The 23975-nt window shown below is 33.8% G+C and overlaps 2 protein-coding genes across 3 annotated transcripts in view; one reads left to right on the forward strand and one right to left on the reverse strand.

The window, feature by feature from the left end:
* The window catches only part of LOC123702706 (protein Skeletor, isoforms B/C), a 58777-nt gene extending 46472 nt beyond the window's left edge, over positions 1-12305 (forward strand). Inside the window, exons 7-15 of one of the 2 annotated variants that reach the window (XM_045650493.1) lie at positions 2784-2883; positions 3797-3981; positions 6081-6275; positions 7046-7177; positions 7679-7841; positions 8351-8544; positions 8970-9197; positions 9655-9786; positions 9882-10021. In XM_045650493.1, the coding sequence (XP_045506449.1) occupies positions 2784-2883; positions 3797-3981; positions 6081-6275; positions 7046-7177; positions 7679-7841; positions 8351-8544; positions 8970-9197; positions 9655-9786; positions 9882-9884 (1332 nt within the window). In that variant the 3' untranslated portion in view covers positions 9885-10021. Of the gene's footprint in view, positions 1-2783; positions 2884-3796; positions 3982-6080; positions 6276-7045; positions 7178-7678; positions 7842-8350; positions 8545-8969; positions 9198-9654 lie in introns of both variants that reach the window. The other variant, XM_045650491.1, reaches the window with a different exon arrangement.
* A 137-nt stretch (positions 12306-12442) lies between these two features.
* On the reverse strand, positions 12443-23508 carry LOC123702606 (ankyrin-2). Its single transcript, XM_045650365.1, has 8 exons — positions 23324-23508; positions 19142-19348; positions 18137-18266; positions 14613-14703; positions 13880-14028; positions 13264-13399; positions 12790-12910; positions 12443-12574 (listed from the first exon to the last, which is right to left on the reverse strand). The coding sequence occupies exons 1-8, from the start codon at positions 23506-23508 to the stop codon at positions 12448-12450; spliced, it is 1146 nt and encodes a 381-aa protein (XP_045506321.1). The 3' UTR covers positions 12443-12447.
* Between the last annotated feature and the right edge of the window lie 467 nt (positions 23509-23975).

Genomic DNA, 23975 nt, shown 5'->3' on the forward strand with positions numbered 1-23975 from the left:
TTTATTATAAAACTTTCTTTAATACGAAAGGCTTTTTGTTGAAACGTTCCATTTGAATTTCTTTAAATAGCACATTTTATGGATTCAGTTGAATTGTGTCCAGTAAAATACGGTATTTTTATGTTTTTAAGTTTTTATTTATGTTTCTAAAATATAATCTTTCTTGTTCAACCATGAGTACAAATATATAATTCTAAAGTGATGTTGTTGCATATCAAATATCATAATATTATGTTGATATCACAATATGAATTAGTTTAGTCGCGAGAAGTCATAAAATATAAGCTGTCCCAGATATGCAGTATAGATAACTTAACTGCATCTTTTAAGGATTAATTCATAAAAGATTTGTGGTTATTTTTTTATAGAGTCAAATAAGAATGGCATTTAAAGGTTGTTTAGAGGCTATTCAATCGTAATACCCAAGGTAATACGTGGTAATACCACGTAATAACAACAGGTTCAAAAGGCAAGTAATCAGCTAGTTGCCATAGCAACGATGGAGTGAGCTAGAAAAGCTGTCGCCATATTATGATTAGGGCAAATTGACGCTTCGGCCAGAGTGGAGGCAAATTGGCACGCCTTTGTAATATATAACTCGGTTACGTGTGCCGAATATGCCTTGCGAACAGCTACATGCTCTGTTTTATTTCCCTGAAGGTGTTAAAACACCATTTTATGTGAACTGCTTAAGATTTTGTTTATTTCTTACTGTATACGAAGGTACGTTTTGATGTGAAGATGTTTGTTGCTCTTGCATACAAAATAGGTTTAATTATACTCGACGATATATTTTTTCATTTCTAAGAATGAGGTTTCCTTGTAAATAAAATACATATATCTCATACTAAGTACATTTTTCATTAAAGTGTTTGGGAATTTGTTTCCGAATTGCAAAAAGGGTGAATGGACTTGTATAAAATTTGGTAGGTACATACATAGTTAATAATCTGTATAGTTAATAATCTGTAAAGAATACATTCTATCCCGGTTCAAATCCAGCTTTAATATTTTACAGAAAGATTGTAAATTTATTCAAAGTTATCCCAGTTCTTTTCATTGTACTTAGAAAATTCTCCCACAAATATTTTATCTACCTTACTATATTTTTTGTTTTAGTTATAGTAACGTTATTAACCGACTTCAAAAAAAAGGAGGAGGTTATCAATTCGGCCGGTATATTTTTTTTTTTTTTTTTTTTATGTATGTACACCGATTACTCCGAGGTTTCTGAACCGATTTACGTGATTCTTTTTTTGTTCGATGCGGGATGGTGTCGAATTGGTCCCATAAAAATTTTATTCGGATAGGCCCAGTAGTTTTTATTTTATGAGCATTTTTGTCTGTAGGTATTTGTAAATTTTGTAAATTTTGCAAGTGCAAGTTTGAAGTCGGTTGTTTTTAACGCAGTTATCACTTGTTTATGTAAGTAAGAACTACGGTAAAGGGCCTGTAAATTTTGTAAATAAAATGCAGAAGTGGTAAAGCAAATAAAAAAAAAAAAAGTAATTTAATACCAGTAACATGGTTTGTGAATACTTGTAACATATTTAAAATATACAACGTAGATGAAATAAATCTAGTGCAGTTAAACCTAACGAAAAGGTAGCTTTAGAAACAAGTTCTGCGAAACTTTTATAATGGTCCAGATTCTAGACTCAAGTATGACTGAAAATATCAAACTATTTTGTACGTGAGTGCAGAGCTCGGAAAATGCAGAATATTTTGTAGAACTCAGAGTAGCTATTAAATGAGTGGAGATAAGATGTTATAAAAACTTTGATAAAATATACAGAGTTCGACATGAGTTCGCATATTCCCTAAGCGGGTTGTCTTTTCAAGATAGCTTTGTGTCTCATATACTTGTATAGAAAGATTTGATTTTATTAGATATAATAATATGCTAAATTGAAGAACTACTTTCAGTTAAATGTTAGAATATTGATTTCTGATTGTCGTTAGCAATTTTTTTATATCAGTCGCAATGTATATTATGAAGTGATTTATATTTATGGTTGACCATTTTCTTCAAATTGCCAGTCGATAGGGTAGTCAAGTTCTTTTCCTTGAAACATAATCTACGCGTTAAAATTAATTAAAGGCGTTAATGATTAGATTTATAATATCAGTAGAGTTGAATGAGTAGCGTATTCCAACATTAAACTATTTGAGAGGCCACGTTCTTGTTAAAATAAATCAACGTTCTTAAATAAAAGCAGAATGTGGTTCCCATATTCACGTGGAACGCAAAGTTTTGCATTGAAGAACAAACTATGGGACAAAGTTTGGCGTCGAACAGAATCGATAGCGACGTGGCGGTAATTTGCTTCGTTCCTACTTTCATTTCAACACTACATGCAAATAAGTTTGCTCTTTTATTATTTCCTGATACGAAACATGAAAGAGATGTATCTGTTATTTGTTTTGTAATCCCGAAGATGCACGATGCCTTTCCAATAATTAGATGTTGTTAGAATGGACTGATTTCCTAAGATTTTGTCTTGGGTAAGGTTAGGATGAAGACATTAACTTGAATTCAATGTACTGTGTACTATTAATTTACTCTGTCACTATTCTCAGAGAAATGATAAGTTAACAGATTCTATAAAGCTTCCGAAATTGCCCTGTCTGAGAATAAACAAAACTTTACTTAAGTGTACCGAGTCATTTCGATAGATTAAAATGAAACACCAATTCTCGTATCAACTATTTTATTTACCAATATGAAAAAAATAAAACAACATGTTTTTATGTTTTATAATAATGAATCATCGTGTTTTTAGTCGAAGCTGAACTGCGAGGTGCTGCACGACGACCTGGCCTTCGAGGTGCGCTGGGCCATCGCCGGCGACAGCATTGTCTTGCAACTCGTCGCTAAATTGGGTAAGCTTTACTTTTATTTGCATTGACTAGAAGATTAAAACTAGAAAAAGGTGATTATGAAACCATATATACGTGAAAAATATCAAATTTTAGAGATCATAGAATTTCTAAAATTATACTTAATGTTATTAAACTAATTACAATTACAGTAAACAATGCTCTACATCTTCTATCTAATAAATCAATCACATGTGTGCACAGTAAATTCATCTCGATTTTAAACCATTCTCTAATGTATAACTTTTCTATTACTCCAATGGTCCGTGACCGTCACTTTCAGGTTAGTGATTAATTTTATAGAAGCTTTTGCTTTACTGATCGAGAGGAACAAATCAGTTGAATTTATAGTTGTCGCCGCGCTCGGTGCAGCGGCTTTGTAAGAAATACTACAATTGAGATTAGTTTGTGCTTTTACTTGTTATAAGTGAACATTGTATTTGTGGTGTCTGTTTAGTTTTACTCTTTGAAACACGATTTTAAACGCGATTAGTTTGCTAATATTATAAATATATTCATTTTTTTATATTAAGTTTAGTTTATAGCTGTATAGTTCATTCAAATCTGCAAATATTTACTTGTTTTACATATTTTGATTTAAAGCAAGCATTACTTGAGAATAAGCGAATTAAATATCATAACAATCAATGAGTCGCAATAAGACAATTGTTGTGTCGCAATAACTTGTAGCCAGTGAAAGTTTAAGTATTAATAAACTTGGAAAAAAAAGACTCAGATCAGACTGAAAGCCTTAGAAATATATATATTTACTTTTTGACCACAATTTTCATTTTTTATTTTCATATCCATAAGACAAAATTGTCTTACAGAAATTTAAACAGATCTTAATACGTATTAATCTCCTGATATATCAGCTTTAATTATTACACTGTGTATTTATCACACCATGTACCAGAGGAGGGCGAGTACATGTCGTTCGGTGTGTCGGGCGACGCGTCCCGCACGCAGATGGTGGGCGGCGACGTGGCGGTGGCGTGGCTCGACCACAGCTCGCTCAAGGGGCACGCTGTCGACTACTACCTCGACGCCAAGAGCCAGTGCGCGGGCTCACACGGGTCTTGTCCTGATGACAACATTGCGGTGAGTTCTGCGTAGATCTCTTTTGGGGGCATGTTGTTTGATGTTTTGTGATGTGTTCATGTCTTGTATGGTCCTCTTTTGTGGGGATGTAGTTTGATGTTTTGTTTTGTGTCTATGAATGTTGTGTGGTTTGATTTGTATCTGTAATGTTCTTATAAATATGGTTTATTGTTGTGTGTTGATTCTCTCTTTTGCTTATTTATGTGTGTATTGAGATACCTTACTTACATACTATGCTCTACGTATTATGCGTCTTTTTGAAATACCCTCCTTTGCTTTATTTCTACTAATATATTATTATCATCCTTACCAAATATCGCTACTCCATCCTTATATTTCATCTTTAGTAGTGCAATCTCTTTTAACAATCTTTATCTTTAAAAGAACATTTTCAAAATCTTATATTTATGTGAAAATGCCTACAAATTGCATCATAGTTGAAATTATCTATTTATGAAATCCAACTTGGATATCGTTAGTATACTGATGCTCAAAGTCTCAAAACACACCATTTCAAACTTCGTTGTAATTAGCTGAGTTGAAATTCATTTCATGTATCTCGCACGAAACTTCGTGTAACGATATAGTTATTTAAATTATCAGTTTATTCAAAGATATAAACTAATTTAAACCTCAAAATACGACGGAGTTCTCAGTTTAGTTGGTCAGTTTGAATTTCTCATAAATAGTTCTGTCTCAGTTTCTAGGACTTTTGATCTAACATTTGACATCGTATTTCTGAGAAAGCATTTGAAATATTACTGGTTATTTTATCTCGGTACACGTCTGATATCCGAGATGGTTCAGTAATGAGGAAAAGTTTAGACACGCGTACAAAGTTTACTTTACACATATTTTGAATTGTGCATAGTTTTTAGATAATATTCCTCTTCGGTATGCTTCTCATTTATTTATTTATCGATAAATTTGGGAAATTATAGGCTACTACTATAGGCTTATCGTAAACTTGGGATTTGCAATAACTTACATAATCAGAAGTGCCATAACATTATACGACAATGGAAACTGTCACACAGAGTCCCATAATTTAGCTCATCAAATAAATCACGGCGTATAACTTGAGGCCATTAAGAACACGAGATCCAGAAGCCATACATAATCCAATATCAATATAATATTATGGTCTAATTCAATTCAGCCGAGATCCGAGATTGTTATCGAATTCGAGCGTGTAATATTTAGCTGTACCACATACGTGCCCCTAGCTACAAGTAACTCGATACGACAGGCCTCAAACTAGATTATTGCTTGATTACCGTCACGCTACTATCCTGTTTATATCTATGGGGTTACAGCGCAAGTTGGCGTGCGAGTGTTTTGGTATAATAAGTATAATTGTGTTTATTGTTGTGTTCGCACACGGGGTGTAAGTTTGCATGATCGTAAGGAGGTGTAGTTTATAATTTAGTGGTAATACGCTGCTGAATTGCGTTCGGTAAGGAACTGAGCTATTGAGATATTGTTTTAGATTTATTTATTAAAATAATTTGTGTGCTTTGGTTTTAGGTTTAATTAACCAAGTTTAAAAAAGTGGATAATAGTCGAGTAATTGTATTTTAATTATTGATGTTAAAACTTATCGATACACAAATAAACAAAAATAATGAGTTAAAGTACAATGGTATACTTTCTATTGTTTTATTTCAATAATGTGTTAAGGAAGAGTGGAACCTTTTGATACAAGTAATAATTTATTTGCTTACTAGGAGTATTCCAATCACAAACTATTTAACATATATAATTAAATGAAAAAAATAATATTTTGAAATTTGCATTTTTCTAAAAATTTTTGATATGAAATAGCCGTGTAATGTGATGATATCGCGTGTGATGTTTGATGTCGCGTGTGGTGTCGCGTGTGATGTCGTGTGTGATGTTGCTTTTGATGTCGTGTGTGATGTGTGATCTTACGCATGATCTTGTATGTCTTATAGTATACTAATATTGGACTTTTATATACTGATTTTACACACTATGTAAAAAACTTAGAAGTCAAAACTGGAACTGTATTTTTATAGCTATTATTCCCACCATTAATAATAATTAGTGCAGCAACTACACGTATCCCCCATGTCCAGGCGAACACGAGCTCAGTGCGGCTGCTGAACGCGGCGCTGGTGAACGGGTACTCGATAGTGACGTACCAGCGGCCGCTGCGTGCGGCCGACCGCCTCGACCGGCCCGTGCGGACCGACCGGCCGCAGCCCGTGCTGTGGGCCGTCGGGCCAAGGAACGAGCGGGGGGAGGTGTCCTACCACACGCACTTCACGCAGGTCAGTTAGTGCTAGTGCAACTGAATGAGGTGAGGTGTCATACGCACTTCACGCAGGTCAGTGAGCTAGAGGACGAGGTAGACTTAGGGACCTTCAAGCCTTAATGCCAGTGACTCCCTGATAATGATAATTGATGTTAAAACTTATCGATACTCAAATAAACAAATAAATAAAAAGAGTGCGTTATAGTACAATGGTATTGTATTTTATTATTTCTGTAATAGTGTTAAGGAAGAGTGGAGCCTCTTGACACAAGCAATTTATTTGCCTTCTAGGAGTATTCCAATCACGAACTATTTTAATTTTTATTTCCCCGGCATTGCTGGTGCGTAAGCTAATTGTGGTAAGGTGTCCTACCACACGCACTTCACGCAGGTCAGTTAGTGCTGTAGAAACAGGTACGCGAAGTGCGTATGACACCTAACTTTCTTCAGCTGGGGTGAGCGAGTGCTATAGGAGGTGAAGCTGAACGAGATGTGTGTCATATGCAAATGGTCAGTGTTATGAGTTAAACTGCGTACAAATTACCCGCGGCAATCTATCGAACATTGGACTCTAGCATTTTCGCGCTCGACCGTGCCGCGCCATGCTGGAGCGAACCAGAGCTATCGGTTTTTGAGACCGCATCAAATAAGCTATTTTACTAAAACTGTTTGTGTTTTAGTCAAACATCAACTCAGTGCGACTAGTAAAAGCATAATCGTTTTGTAAAGAAAAAAATGTTAACTGTAATATTGTCATTCTTATTTTAATTATTTATATGTGTACAGGGTGACCGTTTCATCGAATTTGGTCGAGCACCGCTATGGAACTGCCCCATGCCAGAAGGTGAAGACGGAATGCAACCCACTGCCCCTAGCGCTGATAGTGCCCCAAGTGTTCCAACCGCATTGGAAGAAGAGGTATTTATACAACTGTTGATATTCTTATCAATTGAATATTTTCTTTATAAAAAAATCAATCTAAATGAGATGTTGTCTGTGTGTATGTTTTTCTTTTTAAATTAATTAATGGATATAATATTATCACATACAAAATACAGCAATTTTATAAATTTATTCCTTTACAATTTCATACATTTCCTAAATTACAACAGGCGTTTTTGCGTGCAATAGAGCGCTAAACTGTCGTTACGTGATGTTGCTAAAATTATTGTGTTACGGTTACGGGGTACGTACTGTCATACACAGTGCTAATGTCTAGCGGTACGCAATTCCGGCGTTCTGCGTGACTCTATGTAACGACGTAGTATAATACATTTGGACGTAGCGCGGCGTCAGCTCAGCGTTCTGACGCACCTTGCCTGCTTATTTAACGTGATAAATTTTTCTACCTTTATTTTTTTCTGTATCTATATATTATTATATTGTATAATACTTTTTTACTGTATTGTATGGTAGCAGCCATCCCCAATAAAGCCGAACCCGGTCCCAACCCCCCGGCCGGTAACAACCCGCGCAGTCCCGTGGGAGATCCCGGGCATCTCGTGCTACGAGCCGGCGGACGGCGTGCTGTACGCGCAGATGGGGCCCACCGGGGGCAGCCAGGGGTACTCCGCTATCACCGGTAATGTAGCTGTGTAGATAATTCATTTTATTTTTTTAATTGTTTTTTTTTATATGAAATAGTCAGGCATTTGACTGCATCACTTTAAAATGAAAAAATACAGGGTTTCTTGTTGGGACCTTTTAGACAGAATCTATTTCCGAATTGATGATTGAGTTGCCAGAGTTTGTATTTAAAACAAATAGAGGTAGGTATTAGTCTATATGACGACTGTATAATATTGTCTCTATATCGAATTAGTTATTTTCCATACAACATTGCTTGCTACTATGCACTACGTGCAGTAACAACCTTAATTCTTAACATTTGAGAAAAATGTGTGTTAATCTATCTACGTGACAATACAAGACAGTAGTCGCTACAATTGATAATCTATGTACCTTGATAATTCAAAACCTAAAATTGTAAATTGAATTGTTGAAATTAATCGAAATTTCATTTTTATTTCCTTCCACTGACCATTTTCTTTTACCTACAATCAACTTATTTTACCAATTTCCCCAACGCAGGTCACGTGGGTTGGGGTATATCGTGGTACATCAACGGGTTGTTAATCCCCGAGATCACGGTAGTGCGCGGGAAGAAGTACACGTTCGTGGTGGAGGGCGGGTCGGACCCGGCGCAACCCGCGCGGTTCCATCCCTTCTACATCACTGACGACCCCGTGGGGGGGTACCAACACAAGAGCGATGCTGAGAAACAGGTAATTTGGTGATTTATTAACAAATTATATAATTGATAGAAAAATAATTCGTGTAGGGTGAATACATTTTTTTTTGTAAGTGAAGAATAAAATATATACAATAGAAATTCGATTGTCTGATATTATTTTGTAAGTTTTTCAATTAGTATTTTAATTTTCAATCAGAATGTTAAGCTATTTTGAATCACTTTGTTATGTTTTGTACCAAGAATAGAGTTCCATAATACTTAATTATTTTATAAATAATAAATAATTCTATCCTTATTACGTATTCGACACTATACAATCCTACTTTCTAAAACTGTTTTTTCCACACTTTTATTAACTAGGCATATTTTAGAATTACATAAATCCGCACAGTTCGAAAAAATTAATATCTTTACTCAGTCCTTTTGATTCATATATTATTATTATCGTTCTACCAGAACGTGCGCATATTCGCGGGCGTGCGTCGCACCCGCAGCGGGGAACTCATCCCCTCCGGTGTGGGGCGGCTCTGCAACTGGACCCCCGACCCCGAGGGCCCCAGTGCCGACGAGTACCCCAGCTTCGGGGCCTACCAGCGGTCCCTCACGCTCGTGTGCGAGGAGGGCAACCCGGGAGTTGTCACTTGGATCCCGGATAAGAACACTCCTGATACGGTCTACTATCAGGTAATCATGTTCACGTTTTGTTGTTGTAATGAAAAATTTGCTAGTCTTATTTCATTTGTTCTTCTGGTTCTGTCTGTATATATTACAAATGTTTAATTTCTGTTCCCATAATAATCTTCATGTTGTGCTTGTTATAATATGTTATTTTTTACGTCACTATAGTTCCATTAATTATTTCATACTTATTATTTACCTTATACCTATATTTTATGTTTTATTTTATTCTTTGCATGTTCTCGTTCCGACTTCGATTCCACCATCATCGTCTTCCTTTCGAACCAATCTGAGTGTGACGATTGAATTGGTTTCTTTTGTAAATAATGCATCCACTTTTTTCTGTTTCAGCCCTTCAAATCTTCTTTCGCATGAGGTTTACTTACAATGTTCGACGGTGTGATAATTATAATATGATTATTGTCCGTCGAATGTGAATATTTATGTTGTTTTGTGTTTCCAGTGTTTCACTCACCGACATCTCGGTTGGAAGATCCACGTAGTAGACTCGTGTGACGAGTCGGAGGCTGAGGAGAGCCGCGTTGTGGAGAGCGTTGCTCTGCCGAGTGATCTCCTCCCACAAGAGTCTATACAGGTACAGAGCCGCGTCAGACCCGACTCTAACTTTTTAGATCAGCGCAAGAAATTCGAGAAAATAATCAATACGAAACAAAATTATAACGATTTCAGTAGCGATAACGGCGACGACGGCCTCTCGGGCGAAGTGTACCCGGAGCCTGACAGGTACAACGGTAACGAGTATGAATTGCCAATTAGCACCGGACAGATACAGGACGTCATACAGGCGGTCGAGAGCTTGGAGGAGACCATGAAGGAGGAAATCAAACGCAACTCCACTAAGCCCCAACCGCAGCAGTACCAAGTATACGAGGATGTCAAGGAGAGTTTCGTGCCCGAACATCCGATACGAGGCGACGAGTACATCATAGATTCGGGCAAAGTGCCCAATAGCTTCATGTTGCCGCCGAGCCAGAAGCCACAGACGCTACATGCAGTGATGCGCCCCAATTCTCCCAATAAACCGTCGGGAAACATGCGACCGCCGTTCAAAAGACCGACTCCTCCTGAAATTAAATTGAGGAGACCGTATCCTGCTTATCAAAAGAGCAACACGGGCTACCCTTTGTCCATGCCTCACCCGCATATGAATCACATGTCTAAAAAACCGAATAAGTACTCCAACAATCAATATCGTCCACATATGAACGGAAACAGACCCGCCCAGCTCCCACCTAATATTCCGCCCATGAAAGCGATGCCATCGTTGCACGGACCGCCTAAAAATATGTACCATCAACAATCAAAGAACGTACCTAAAGCCCCTAACAATCTTGGACAACCAATTATTATAGGAAAACCGGCTGCCGCAGGTGCAGTTTTTCCGACTCAAAGCCAAACGTTAAGTTTAGGCCAAACTGATTTAATTGCTAATCAAGTGGTTAAAAGCCAAATAACGCTACCGGGTCCGAATGATGCAGTTGCACAGCAAAGTGCACCGCAACAGTATTTCAGTAAACCCGGACAAATAATACTTGGAAAGCCTATGGATAATCCATTACCTCTGGACCAACATATTCTGTCTCAAATAAATCCACACATCGCACAACCATCCAATGACGTTCCAGACTATCATTCGCTTCCAACAACACAAGTCAAAATTGTTGAACAACCTCAAACACAAAATGAAATTAAATCTTCAGACTTTATGGGTCAATCGGCGGATCCTGCAAATTTCCCGCCTGCCGTTAATACAGGCTTCAAACCAGATTCTATTGTAATTGAAAGCGGTTTTAAGCCCATTATCAGAGAACCTCTAATGGCAAGCGAAGATAAAATAGCAGAATACGAAGGTAACACCGCTAACAGAAGAGAGGATACAGACGTAGAAGAAGACTATGAAGAATCCCCACAATACATAAACACAAACCATGCATATCCTAGTGATAAAATGACGGAATCTTTTGAACCTATGTTTATTCCTTCTCCACCTGATCATTTATTATCAAATAAAGACAAAACGAAAGAAATATTTCCCAGCAATCACGCTAAAGAAGATAGACCTCACCCAGTTTATATAAAAACAGAATCTGAACTGAATGCTTTATTTAGCAAGAAAAATATGGAAAGAGACGTTCCATCTGATTTAGAAATGGAATCAAATAGACCAAGACCAAGCTATTTACCACCAGATCCAAAACTACCTAAAGAACATTCTCAAAAGCTATCCTCTAGCGATCAAACGTTCACCACCTATGACGGGAAAACCGTTTCTGCCGCAACATTAACAAGCTTACCAGAAATAACAAAAATGAATACAAAACTATTTTCTGCCAAGTTGCCTGCAAATAGCGAGCTCATATTAAAAACACCACAATTCGGACCATTCAAGGGTGAAATTCCACCTCAGGTTATGGAACAATTAAATAAAGATGGCAACGGCGCTCTTCCCCCATCTTTTAAGGATTCAAGAACTACGCATCTCAAATTAGTAAATCCTTTACACAAATACGATGAACTCGAAACCGATTTAAAAGCTGAGGGAAGCGAAATACAAGAAACAGTGGACAAAGAAACAGTAGATAGTGACCACGATAAAAATGAAGACGATGACTTGGAAGAATATGAAGATTTAGATGAGGCTGAACAACAACAGAGAAGGAAACGAGACACAAAAGCGGCGCAATTCGAACGAGGCGAAGTCGAAGAACAAAAACCAATAACCGAGTACGGGGGTAATAATAACAAAATACATCAAATGGATTACGAAGACCAGCTCGTAAAAGCCTCTGCAACGAAAGCGATAGAAAGCTGGGCCGTGCAAATTATATTATTAATACTCTGGTTTAGAATCTGTTAAGGATGTAATGTGTAATATTTATTTATTTATTGGATTAAATTATTGGCTTGCCATCAAATGCATTTCGTCGATGTAAGGCTGTGGTGTGCGACAAGTGACTTGCGCCGAGAGCAGCTCCTTGACATTTCCCACTTCTGTTACCATTCTTCGCATTTGCAATTCAATACTCTGTTAGGTTAGGTGTTGTAAATATTTTCTACTTAATTATTTTTAATAATAAATTAGATTTTAATTATTAAATTCGTTTTATTTCCCTTATTTTATTAACATTGATTACATTTACATGCAAAATGATTTTACTGGTAAACTTACAACACTACATACACATGAAAATAATAAAGAAACGATGATACATATAGTTTTCATTCTATTGAATATTCACTTAAAATGAAGTAAGGTCTGTACACTAGAGATTTTCTTAGTAAGTCGTGTGAAGTTGGCGAGCGCCTTTTCATGTTGAAACTGAATATCAACTAACTTCAGCACTGATTCTCTTCGACGGCCGCTGTAATTGAAACATAATATTTTCTTGAAATCATAAATAAAAGTAAAAATGCACACATGTTATACATCCTAGACCTACATAAGATATCATTAGTTGTAAGTATTATTTGGGAATCTAAAAATTCCAATTAAATGCAAACGAATTATTTTGAACAGCATTTCACGAACCTTGATTTATACAAACGACTACTATTAGTGTAATTATTTAAAACTTACTGTCTGTCTTTCAAAACCCGCGCTGCAGCAATAAGAGTGAGGCCAGCGCGGTCAGTCACCTCCACACTGCTTCCTTGCTTTACCAATTCTTCTATTAGCTCTGTCTTTGAACCTTGGCAGACTGTAAAAGAATATAAAAAATAACACTTTATTATAATTCAGTTTGGAAATTCGTTTCAATTTCAACCAATAAGGAAATTGTTGAAATCAATCTATCAGGAATGAATTCCACAAAAAAAAAGTTTGCTCGACTAATTAGATGATGTAAGTCCCATAAAATTATTCGATTGAAAACGTGACTGAAAAGATATTAAAATGTTGTCGAAACAAGTCACAATCACATTCGAAGAATTTTGTTCGAAATATATTTTTTTGGACATTCTTATAAAAAAGCTTTTTATAATATTAGAATTTCTATAATTATATTATGATGAAACAATAACATAAACTTCACAAAGAGCATTGTTCAAATACCAGCTCTAAACAGCGGCGTCCAGCCATTATTATCTCGAACCGTGACATCTCCGTGGCTCAAAACAAACTTCAAGACGTCCAAGTTGGCCGAGTCTACGGCGTAGTGCTCCATGCGTAGCTCGTTGATATCTCGTAGCTGTTAACAAAGTATATGATAAAGTTTATTTATATAAACAATGCTAAACCGAGTGACTTTATTTGATTCTGCTAAGGATTCTGAATTAAATAATGCAATACTGCTTTTTATGAGATAATGATTATCGTAAAGGTTTTCCTAGTAGTAACATCGTATTAAAAATAACTTGAAAGGTAGAGTCAAACTTTTTGTTTTTTTTCTTTTTGTTCTTACAGATATTAGTATGAATATTTAAAAGCACTTGGAATAAAAATATATAACAATTCAGTTGAAAATTGTTATTAATTATTATTAATGATGATATTTCAGGGCATAGAGATATTTTGAGTATTTTGTAGAGAGAAACATATAATAATATTAATCAGAATACATAAATGTGGATTAACTTATTAGGTTTTTATTAAGCACACTCTTCATTATTTTAGCACAAATCGTTCATAATTTCAAATGCTCACATTACAAATACACACACACACATACCTCCTTATCTGCCCCTCTCTCGAGAAGCAGTTCAACAACGGGCACATTTGCCCCGAGCACGGCCAGGTGGAGTGGTGTCTGCGATGAGGTGGACCGCTGGTTGATGTCTGCTCCGAACGATAGCAGTAGCTTCACTGTGTTTATGTCACCTTCAATATATGGAATGTTTAATGAAATTTGCAATATTTTTTTTTAATGTGAATCAGGGCTAAAGTCTAGGAAATTCAGGATTAATATTATTTTGAGGGAATTTTACTGCAATCCCGCTTTGAAGTTAATATTCATTAAAAAAAGCAAAATGCGTAAATTATATCCATACTTAACATTATAAATGCGAAAGTAACTCTTTCTGTCTGTCTGTTACTCAATCACGCCTTAACTACTGATCCAATTTGCATGAAATTTGGTATAGAGATACTTTGATACTCGAGAAAGGACATAGGCTACTTTTTACCACGGGAAATAGGATAGGTTTTATCCCGAAAATCCCACGGGAACGGGAACTATGCGGGTTTTTCTTTGACTGTGCGGGCGAAGCTGCGGGTGGAAAGCTAGTTCAGAATAAAGTTATTACGAATATAATTTATCAAACATTATTTTATAACTTAAAGTTGTAGTAATTATGAGGATATTATAATTATTTTGAACTTAGCAGAAAATGGACAGTTGCGTGCCTTGAAATGCATTGATGCATTGCTTGGTAGTTTATTTTACGTAGTAGTTTTTACCGTACCTTTTCTCACAGCAGTAGCGAGCGGGGTGAATCCATTACTTGAGTTGATCGCGGAGATCAGGATCGGCCGCTCTTCCAGCATTTGTTGCACCTGAATAAATCGTTAAACAGATAATTTATAAAAAAATATACAATATACTATTTAATATACACGTTTCTCACATTTAAAATTTAAATTATCAACATTAATTATTAGCTATATTAAACAATTTCTGCCTTTCCATAAATTTCCAAATCAAATTTTTATTGCGTCGAATTTATTGTATATCTTTAAAACCAGAAAAAATATTCTAATAATAAACACTTTACAATACAATCTCAACTTGAACTCTCGTATTATTATTTATCTCGTATATTTTAATTGCGTGTGGCATGAAAGGCATAATCTTTTATGAACGAGAAACCTTTTATAAAGGAAGGAAAAGATCATAAACCCTTCGACCGCCCATATTTCACAGTATTTTGATAAATGAGACTATCAGCTCATTTCACTTTATCGGGAACGGCGCAATCACAAATTGATCACACAAATGTTACCTGAGATTATTGTAATATTTCAAGGAATATGATAGATCGTAGAATTCATAGTAAATTAAGTTTTATAGAATAGTAGAGTATTAGTAGATAGCAATAGAGAATAGGTAGTCGACTTGAATTAATTTTACATTTTATCCAAAAGGCATTTGTATGATGAATTTTATTTAAAATGAAGTAAGTACCTACATAAGTGAACACTACAAATATTTTGGGCAAAACCACCTTAAGATGTACATTGATGTAATGACTGCAGGCGTGCCAAACAGGCGATGCTTATTTGCAATAAGTTGCCAATTTTTAGGCAGCGCACTAGTTAGTTACTACATGAAGCATAGTCAGAAGCATAATATTATTATACAAATACTTATACGAGTTTTATAAGAACTAAGTATAAACAGTTATTTTAACTTTATTAAAAATGTTCAACACTAGTTATGTTTACTATGGACTTGGTAGACGACGACGAGGTTTTAAATGTATGAAAAATGTAAATTTATTTTTCAATTATTTTATGATACATAGAAAATGCTTGGACACGGGGCTTAAAAAGCTTTTAATACAATTACTCAATATAAAATTGACACTTTCACGTTCAGCATTAAAAAAATACAGAAAATGTACAAGATAAAACATTAAATTTAAGTAAAAAATTGATTATACATTAAAATTTTTATTTTTCAACCAATACGTTGTCTCTACTTTTTTACACCTCTATTTCTTCTGAATTATCTATCTATCATATAAAACGTGTTTCACATATCATCAAACCAATTTTACTTTTATTTCCTAAATCGTGACTATTAACGCAACGCTTAAACGGAAGCTGTCACCATCTGCTGCCAACAAACGAGTCCTCAAATCCCTTTGTAGCAAATCCAATTGGAATCCCATCGGGGTTCAATTACTAAATAATTGACAAAGTGCGCCTCATTAACGGACCAGCTGCCGCGTTACTCTTCACTTGATAATATTAATAAGGTTTTGATAAAGTGCAATTAACAAAAAATAAGAATAGTTTTAGAGATTTATTTTATCTAAAAATAGAGCAAGATTGTATTTATTTGCCGAACGTTATGAAAATAATTGTGTTGTGAGTTATGTAGATGTAGATTACATGCATTGATCACATGTAATGTGTGTCTTTTGTCAACTAAAATTTAAAATATTATAATATTTAACATTCAATTCAGCGAAAGTTAGTAATACAAATACATATACGAGTTTGAACAATGTAGTTGTACAATGTAATTCGTATGAAAAATTTTCTTATTTCAGGAGTTTTAGTGTATAAAAAATTAAATGGAAACGATTCCTTATGTATCTATTGTCCAGACCAATTCAGAATACGTGCGCAAAATGTTATCCGTGTTAGGGCTTGTGAACGAAATACTTAACGGATTAGGTTGAGTACTAACTCTAACTCTGTTAGTACCCAATTTGAGGCGTATCTTAGTAAATAAAAATGTATCAAGTAGCGCCATTTAGGTTATATACTTTATCAGTATTAGTTTGATTAAACCTCTTTTTCATGGATAATAACAATCATTAGGCAAAAGACGCAGGTTCAAGTATCGTGATCGATATTTTTCTATTCTTAACAATATAAATTCTCAATGACAATCATTCAAGAAATTGTGAAGAAGGTTGAGCTAGTATTTTTGTTTTAAACGTTGGCTAAAACGAATGTTTTACAACTTAAATTATGCACTTAACATTTACGATTAAACCTTTTACCTACCAGTAAAAAATGTTTGCAAATTTGGAAAAAATGTAAACGATTCGATGATGAATATATTGAAGTATTTAACAGTGAGCAATTTTCAATTAAAATGGAAACAAGTACAAATAGCAAATAAAATCCCGTTTCAATTGAGTGCAGACGCGTCTCGGTTGTCGTTGACAAGTTAATTAATGTCTGCTAATTAATTCATTTACTCATTCACTTCGTTCAGGAACATCGTGTTGTTTTGCTTTCATTGGTGCCTAGAAGCACAGCCTGAGTAGAAGAAGTATAAGATATTTAGTTCAATCTCTTGCAATCATATAGCATAATTTATTGAGTTCTGTATATAATTCTGCATATAGAGCAATGTGGTATACATCTTAAGTTATTAAAAAGTATTGAGGTAACTATTATGTTACAGTTAGGTTTCTGTAAAACTGATTTTTCTATAAATGTTAGGTTTCTGCTAAAGTTAGGTTTCTTAAATATTTGGTTTTCTGTGAGAGTTAGGTTTATGTAAAAGTTAGGTTCATGTAAAAGTTGGGTTAGGTTTTTAATACTCTAAATAAAAAGTTCAACACATTCACAAAAGAACACGTAAGTTAGGACTGCGTTCAATAATTGTAATGTTTTGTTATTTTATCTAGCATGGCGTTTCTCACTATTATAATGAAATAATTTTATTTTAATGTAACATTTGAAATTGGGTAATAATTCAAAGGTTTCGTTACAAACGTACATTATAAAGACGTTATTATAACTTGTATTATATTACGATACAATTTATTACATTAAAACGTTCAGCAAAATTGTTTGAGTATATTTTATGTGACAGTACAACACATATCTTCACAATTTGGACAATAAATACGTTCAGATGTATCCTTATACTGACTTATGTGTAAAGTAAGATATGTTTATAATATTTTAAGTAATAAATGTTGTACAAAATGTCCTAATTCCAGAGATAGAGCGCCGTGCCAGACATATAGATAACCAAATCTCTCTCTTTTCTTTCTTTAAAATAAATAGGCAGGTTCTATTTTAAACTGTGTAATACAAATAGCCAAAATAAGCAGTCTGTGAGTACTATTTTTTCGATTAATTATGGTTGAAGAAATTGATTATCATTGCGCTTTTTGAGCATGATTTTAACAACACAGTAGGCACAAAATACATACAATTTTGAAGGGTTTTTGTGCATTGTGAATTTGACTAAATACTCTATGAAGTTTCTCCATGTCATACTTGTATTTATGAATACCTGTTTAACATATCCACATCTAACCGCCATACAGAAGCAAGTCGCGCTGGTGCCGGCGGAGTCTGTGCTGGTCCACGTTTCCTCTGACCATAGAGATGAGATAGGACCTGCTTGCTTTGGTACTTTAGAGCTGTAAGATATTAGTGGTAGACGTATGAGAAAACGTAAGGTAAGAAATACTAGATTAAAGCTTAAAATATAAAACAAAACTTCGAAATAAATAGCTTTTCTGCGTCCTTGAGTTTAGAGGAATATATAATATCATTTACAAGGAACGTTTATGAAAGGACGGTGTAGATTGAGTACATTGAAAATAAGAATAAAATATTACCTAGAATTTTATGTAAGTAGAACAAATTGAAAGTATTATATTAAAAAAAATATAAAATGTAAATTACAGGTGCGTTTCCATTAGTATGAAAACTACAGTAGCATCGAGCGTAATTCTGAAGTAGAACTATTTAGAATTATATTATAATATTTGCATAAATATGTAGTTAGAGTGAAAATTCCCGTGAAACTGTGAAACTGTATATTATAAATGATGTTTAATGTTGCTTAGTTGCTTACAGTATCTAAGTGCAAATATTATATGGTTATGATAGCGTTTGTTACTTATTTATAGTTAGTTTCTAGATGATAAGCTTTACCTCTTTTAATGAATCCTAGCATTGATGGGATTGCAAGGGATCTTTTTTGCCGAAACTCAGATTATTATAATATGATATGAATTACTCGTTTAATGTTATTAAATGTTTTCCCGTCCAAAAAATAATAAATTAAAAAAAATATTTCGCAATGTATATATAATCTTGTAATAATTAATTACGATATTCGTAATAGTTTTTATTATATGTGTATGTAATGAATTTGATATGTTTGCAGCAAAAGCTTTATCGAACGAAAACAATCCATATTATATCTACTCAACCTATTTTTTCCAAACCGAAGCAAAAGCAAGCTGTAATAATATAAACTATCCTATTCGGAAACTAGCGGAATAACCATTTCCCATTTTCCGAATCCTTTGTTCTAATCCCGTTTACTTCGTTACAGGCGATCGGCCAATCGCCTTTGACGGGAAGCGACTCGATGTTTTGTAAAACGTTTTCGTCAACATGTTTGTGTGTCGGCTTGAGGGATACTTTTAGTCGGAACTTGTGAGGATGGCTCGGCGCTAGATTGTCTATTGTTTTCACGGTTTTGCCCCCGCTGGAAAAAATCATTTAAGTACTTACATTAGATTAGAACGACCATTTACATTAGATTATACATATAATATTAGAACGACCTTTTGCGCTAGTTTAGCTGTTTTAAGATTTAATTTTAAGGATCTGTTTTTGGAATACCAGTAGAGTAAAGAGTAAATAAATACATTAAGAACGAGTGCTTAATATTTATATAGTAAATTTATAGCATAACTTATTACACACATATTTTTCTTTTTTTTAATTCAAATACTTACAAATCCCAAAAAAGGCAGGATTGTTATTAACCTGTTATATTATAAACGCATGAAGTTACGTTATAAATGAACTATATACAAAAACAAAGCCAGTCGATGAAACCAAACTTGGAGCTTTACGTTCTCAGTTATTTGAAAGGCGCGCCCCAAAAAATAGATTTATTCATACAATAAAACACGGCTGTACCGAAAGCGAGTACGGGGCCATAAATAACGCTGATAGAAGTCGTTCGAGAAACTTTTAAAGCAGCAATTTTTGAAAACATCTGATGACAATTTTTCCGACGAAATTGAACAAAGTTACGTCGCGGTTCTGTTGTTTGTGGTATCGACAATTTTGTGTAAAATGGAACGTATATCGAGGTACATGCGGGTTGGGAATTTGTTGATCCTAGATTCTAGCTTGTGACTTACATTTTAATCCATATAGAGATGTGTATGTAGTACGTATAATCTTGTAATAATAAACACCTAGTCTCATGATCATTCATTGTAAATACTGTTTATAATACACAGAATATCTTTGGAAGAAAACTTGCGTTCAAAGTAAACTTAAATAAATAACGGGCAATAATAATAATTATCGTCCAGTAAACAAAACAATAATAGTTTTGTACCCAATTACAACAGCGTGATCAATAAAAAAAATAAAGGAAAACAATAAATTTATCATTATAATATTGATAAAGAATGAGACCACAAATGTTAGATTCATTTGTGTTATCAGCGTCTTTTCATAGTTATATTATTTGCTAGACGTTTTTTATCAATTGCATAAAGAAAAAGTTTTAAATAATGTTAAATAATAATTAACTTCTCCCATATGTTTTTTTTTTTAATTTCTTAACTACTGAATATTACATACCAGCCGCTCGTACCAGTCCCGCTCATAATTATAGACTATAGAATTTTAGCAATTATTACACTAATGCAGACGGAGCCAATTCCGACAAACTACTAAACTTAATTTCTACATAAATTCATAATGCTACATTGCTTGCTACAAAAATGAAGTTCACGTAACAAACATCTTCAGAAAGATTTAGTGCATTACCTAGAACATTTCATAGTTCCCTCAGAATGTATTTCCTAGTTTACAAGAAAACAAGTGTTCTTGGTAAAGCAGTGGAGCTGAACAGAAATTAAATCCACATTATACTGAGAGGAGCCGTGTGAGCTGAAATTCGTGTTATTTCGTTGTAAGAATGTTAATGTGTTAGCTTTATGTACAATGAGGAACATTCATTTTGTTTTAGTAATGTCTTTGGATGAATCTGTAAGAACTCACACAGTGTAACAAATGGATTTAGTTTAGAATATAAGTAGATATACATAAATATATAATTTATAATATTTTGAATCAGAATATTTATTAGCTTTATAAAAATGTCTAAGTGTATGAGGTTAAAAGAAGTCAATGCAGCCGTCGAACGTGTAAGGAAAGTATATTGGGGCGTAAATAAACAAAATAATACTTTATTAATTTGATCTTAAAAGTTTTCATAACTAGCTGATTCTACAAATGTTGTCCTGTCTTCAACCTCACAACAAGAAGTTGCTAAAATAGTCACTAAATTTTATTTTAGTTACCTTCATAAGATTTTTGTCAATCACAACAAATAATAAAAATATTATGATTTATTGAAATAATTCCAGTCATGTTCACACGATGCCAGAACTAAGGAAAATATGCGTTTATTTTCATATATTATACACATAGAGATAAATAAACAATACAAAGATAAACGCATTACAGAACTAACATCCGCTCATTGCTCGATAATCTCATTATTGCGATAGCGAATCTGTAATTAACTTGTTAGCGCCAATAATAATATGATTATAATTCAGTCTGTTTGTTGATTTAATTAATTTTGGCTGGTGGGTAATTGTGTTTATAGATTAGCTACTGCAAACTCGGCGACTATCGAATTATCGACGTTATTAAAATACCACAAACTAATAGTAATTGTAATTTGATAATATTATCTGTATAATACTTGCTTTAATCTGTAGCTTTGTAGAGTTAACTTGTATAGAATACACTGTAATTCTTATCATAATAATTATTAATACCTTTCTATAGAGAAGGTTTTCTTGAATAAACATCTACAAATGTTATACATAGGTTACAAGCTTGTATTAGAATTTGGGCAAGATTCAGCATCGCCTACGGTTTGTTTGTATTTATAGCAACTATGTCGACTACTATATTTATACATGAAACTAGTAACTTTTAACCAATGCCTAGGTAGGTAGCTTAGCTTAATTTATATTTATTAAGAAACCCATTAAAAAAAATCATATTTTGAAACAGGTTTCTTAAAGAGTACCATTCGCAAAAAATAAACAGACGAAATAAATACATATAAAATGACTGTATTGTCTCTGCAATAATCACGGATAAAGGCAGGAAAATGGAATATATAATTTTGAATACAAGTGCTATTCTCAGTACAGGCATAATAAGAGCTCGGAGTGGGCTCAGTTACACGGCAAACGACAAAATGGTTAAATGGAATTACGGTGTTCGTAACCTAATAACAATATTATTTGTGCTATTATCCACACGTAGTATATCTTCTTCCAAATAGATGTAGGTTTGTTGAAGAGTGGCGCTATGTAAACATAATTTTAATAAATTACATTGAATTTAATACGATTGCTATACTAAAAAAAGAACGACATTAAAAGTTGTAAAGAGCTTTGGTTAGTAGGTTTTATTGGAAAGTCCTGAAAACCATTTTATTTCAGTTCTAAGCATTAGATAAAGTATTATATATAATAATAACACATTACATTGTGTGTTACATAATCAGATCAAACATAATAAATGAAAAGATTTAATTATAACGGTTGCTCTACATTGCATTTTTCTGGATTTTTAAGGACGTAAACTTATATCTTAGAATTTAAAATTTTATAACACATAACATCGGTGACGCGGATTCATCAGATTTTCCTCAAGCAATAAGCTCAACGCGGCTAAAGAAGCATTCTATAATAATGAACTTATCTATGAATTTATTTTTGTGTCGCTTTAAAATTCGCAGCCACAAGCTTTCGAGATTAATCATTTTTACGGTTTTTATGTAATGAAAACAAATTCTCCCCGAGATAATCTCCGCAAATTTATCATCTTCCAAAATTGATGTGTACAAATTACTTTGAAACCGAGGTATAAATAAGAAATATTGACATTGAATAATAATTTATTCTCGTGTTGTTTTGGAATACTTAATAATTCTGTTCGAGGTACGAAATAATGTTTTTTCCAGTGATTGTAATATTATCTGTGGAGAAATCAATCTTCTTCCTCTCAATCTTCAGGTAAATTTATTAGATGAGACTTGAACTTTTAGAGCCGATTTTTCAATCCTTGGATCCGTCGAATATAGTATTACACGAACATATTAAAATGTCACCTGTAAACTGTCAAATACGGACAATTACAATACATTTTTGAAATGGTAGTTTAATACGTTATTCGATGAATAAGTTTCAACCAAGGATTGAAAAATCAGCCCTTAAATGAATATACCTACGAGTGAATTTAAAAAATAGAGACATTACTCATTTCCTTGTTCCACTTTCAGCACTTAAATTGAAGTTGAAAATATAATAAAGAAAACTTTTTTTTTAATCTCAGAGATATCAGCGACAACCAACAAATTTCAAGTAAATTATGGAAAATGATTGTTAATAAGTTATGTAATATGTACCTGTAAACGTTGACCCATGCTGGTACCTTTTCTCTCCTCTGCACGGTGTACACCAGCTGTTCCTGTATGAAGCCGAAGGGGCCTGGAGACCAGCTCAGAGTGACACTACACTTGGTTCGATCTTTCACTTCTGGTGGTGATGGTGACCAAGTTTGGATAGCTTGGGTTAGTAATTGTAGAGCCATTTAGGGTTTGTTGTTATTTTTGTTCGTATTTGTAGAGATATTAAGAATTCAATTTTATGAATTTTTATTTTATTTAAGTAAGTATGTATTGATACTTGATATTATTGTATTGATATTGTGTTAAAGCTATTGTTGCATAAGTATATGTAATTTGTAATAAAGCTGATCGCTGTGAATATCTCTTTTATACACATTGAGTTAATATTTACGACGTGACGTTAGTATACTTGAAGGTATCGTATAATAGTTTACGTTGTTGAAGCAATATAAAAAAAGTTCATACACTTATGTACTTGATGAAAAAGTTGTAATCAGAATATATGTTTTGTATTAGAGCAAAAGCATAATATTTTCCATGAGTGATCTAGATCTCTCTCTGTGTGTGAAACCTTACTAGAGATTTATATCATTTCGTTTAATTTGTTGTTGGAAAAAAGGGAAACACTTTTACATTGTTTTAAGCTATT

This window comes from Colias croceus, chromosome 24, assembly GCF_905220415.1.
Source record: "Colias croceus chromosome 24, ilColCroc2.1".
In the NCBI taxonomy this organism is placed as follows: domain Eukaryota; kingdom Metazoa; phylum Arthropoda; class Insecta; order Lepidoptera; family Pieridae; genus Colias; species Colias croceus.

What these genes read in the sequence shown, in the direction of transcription:
- LOC123702606 (XM_045650365.1), bottom strand. Translation starts at nt 23,508, where the DNA reads ATGGCTCTACAATTACTAACCCAAGCTATCCAAACTTGGTCACCATCA. An exon ending in GCATGGGTCAACGTTTACAG is followed by an intron (nt 19,349 to 23,323) that starts GTACATATTACA and finishes GATTTTTTCCAG; the next exon opens with CGGGGGCAAAACCGTGAAAA. An exon ending in GATGTGGATATGTTAAACAG is followed by an intron (nt 14,704 to 18,136) that starts GTATTCATAAAT and finishes CGATTTATTCAG; the next exon opens with GTGCAACAAATGCTGGAAGA.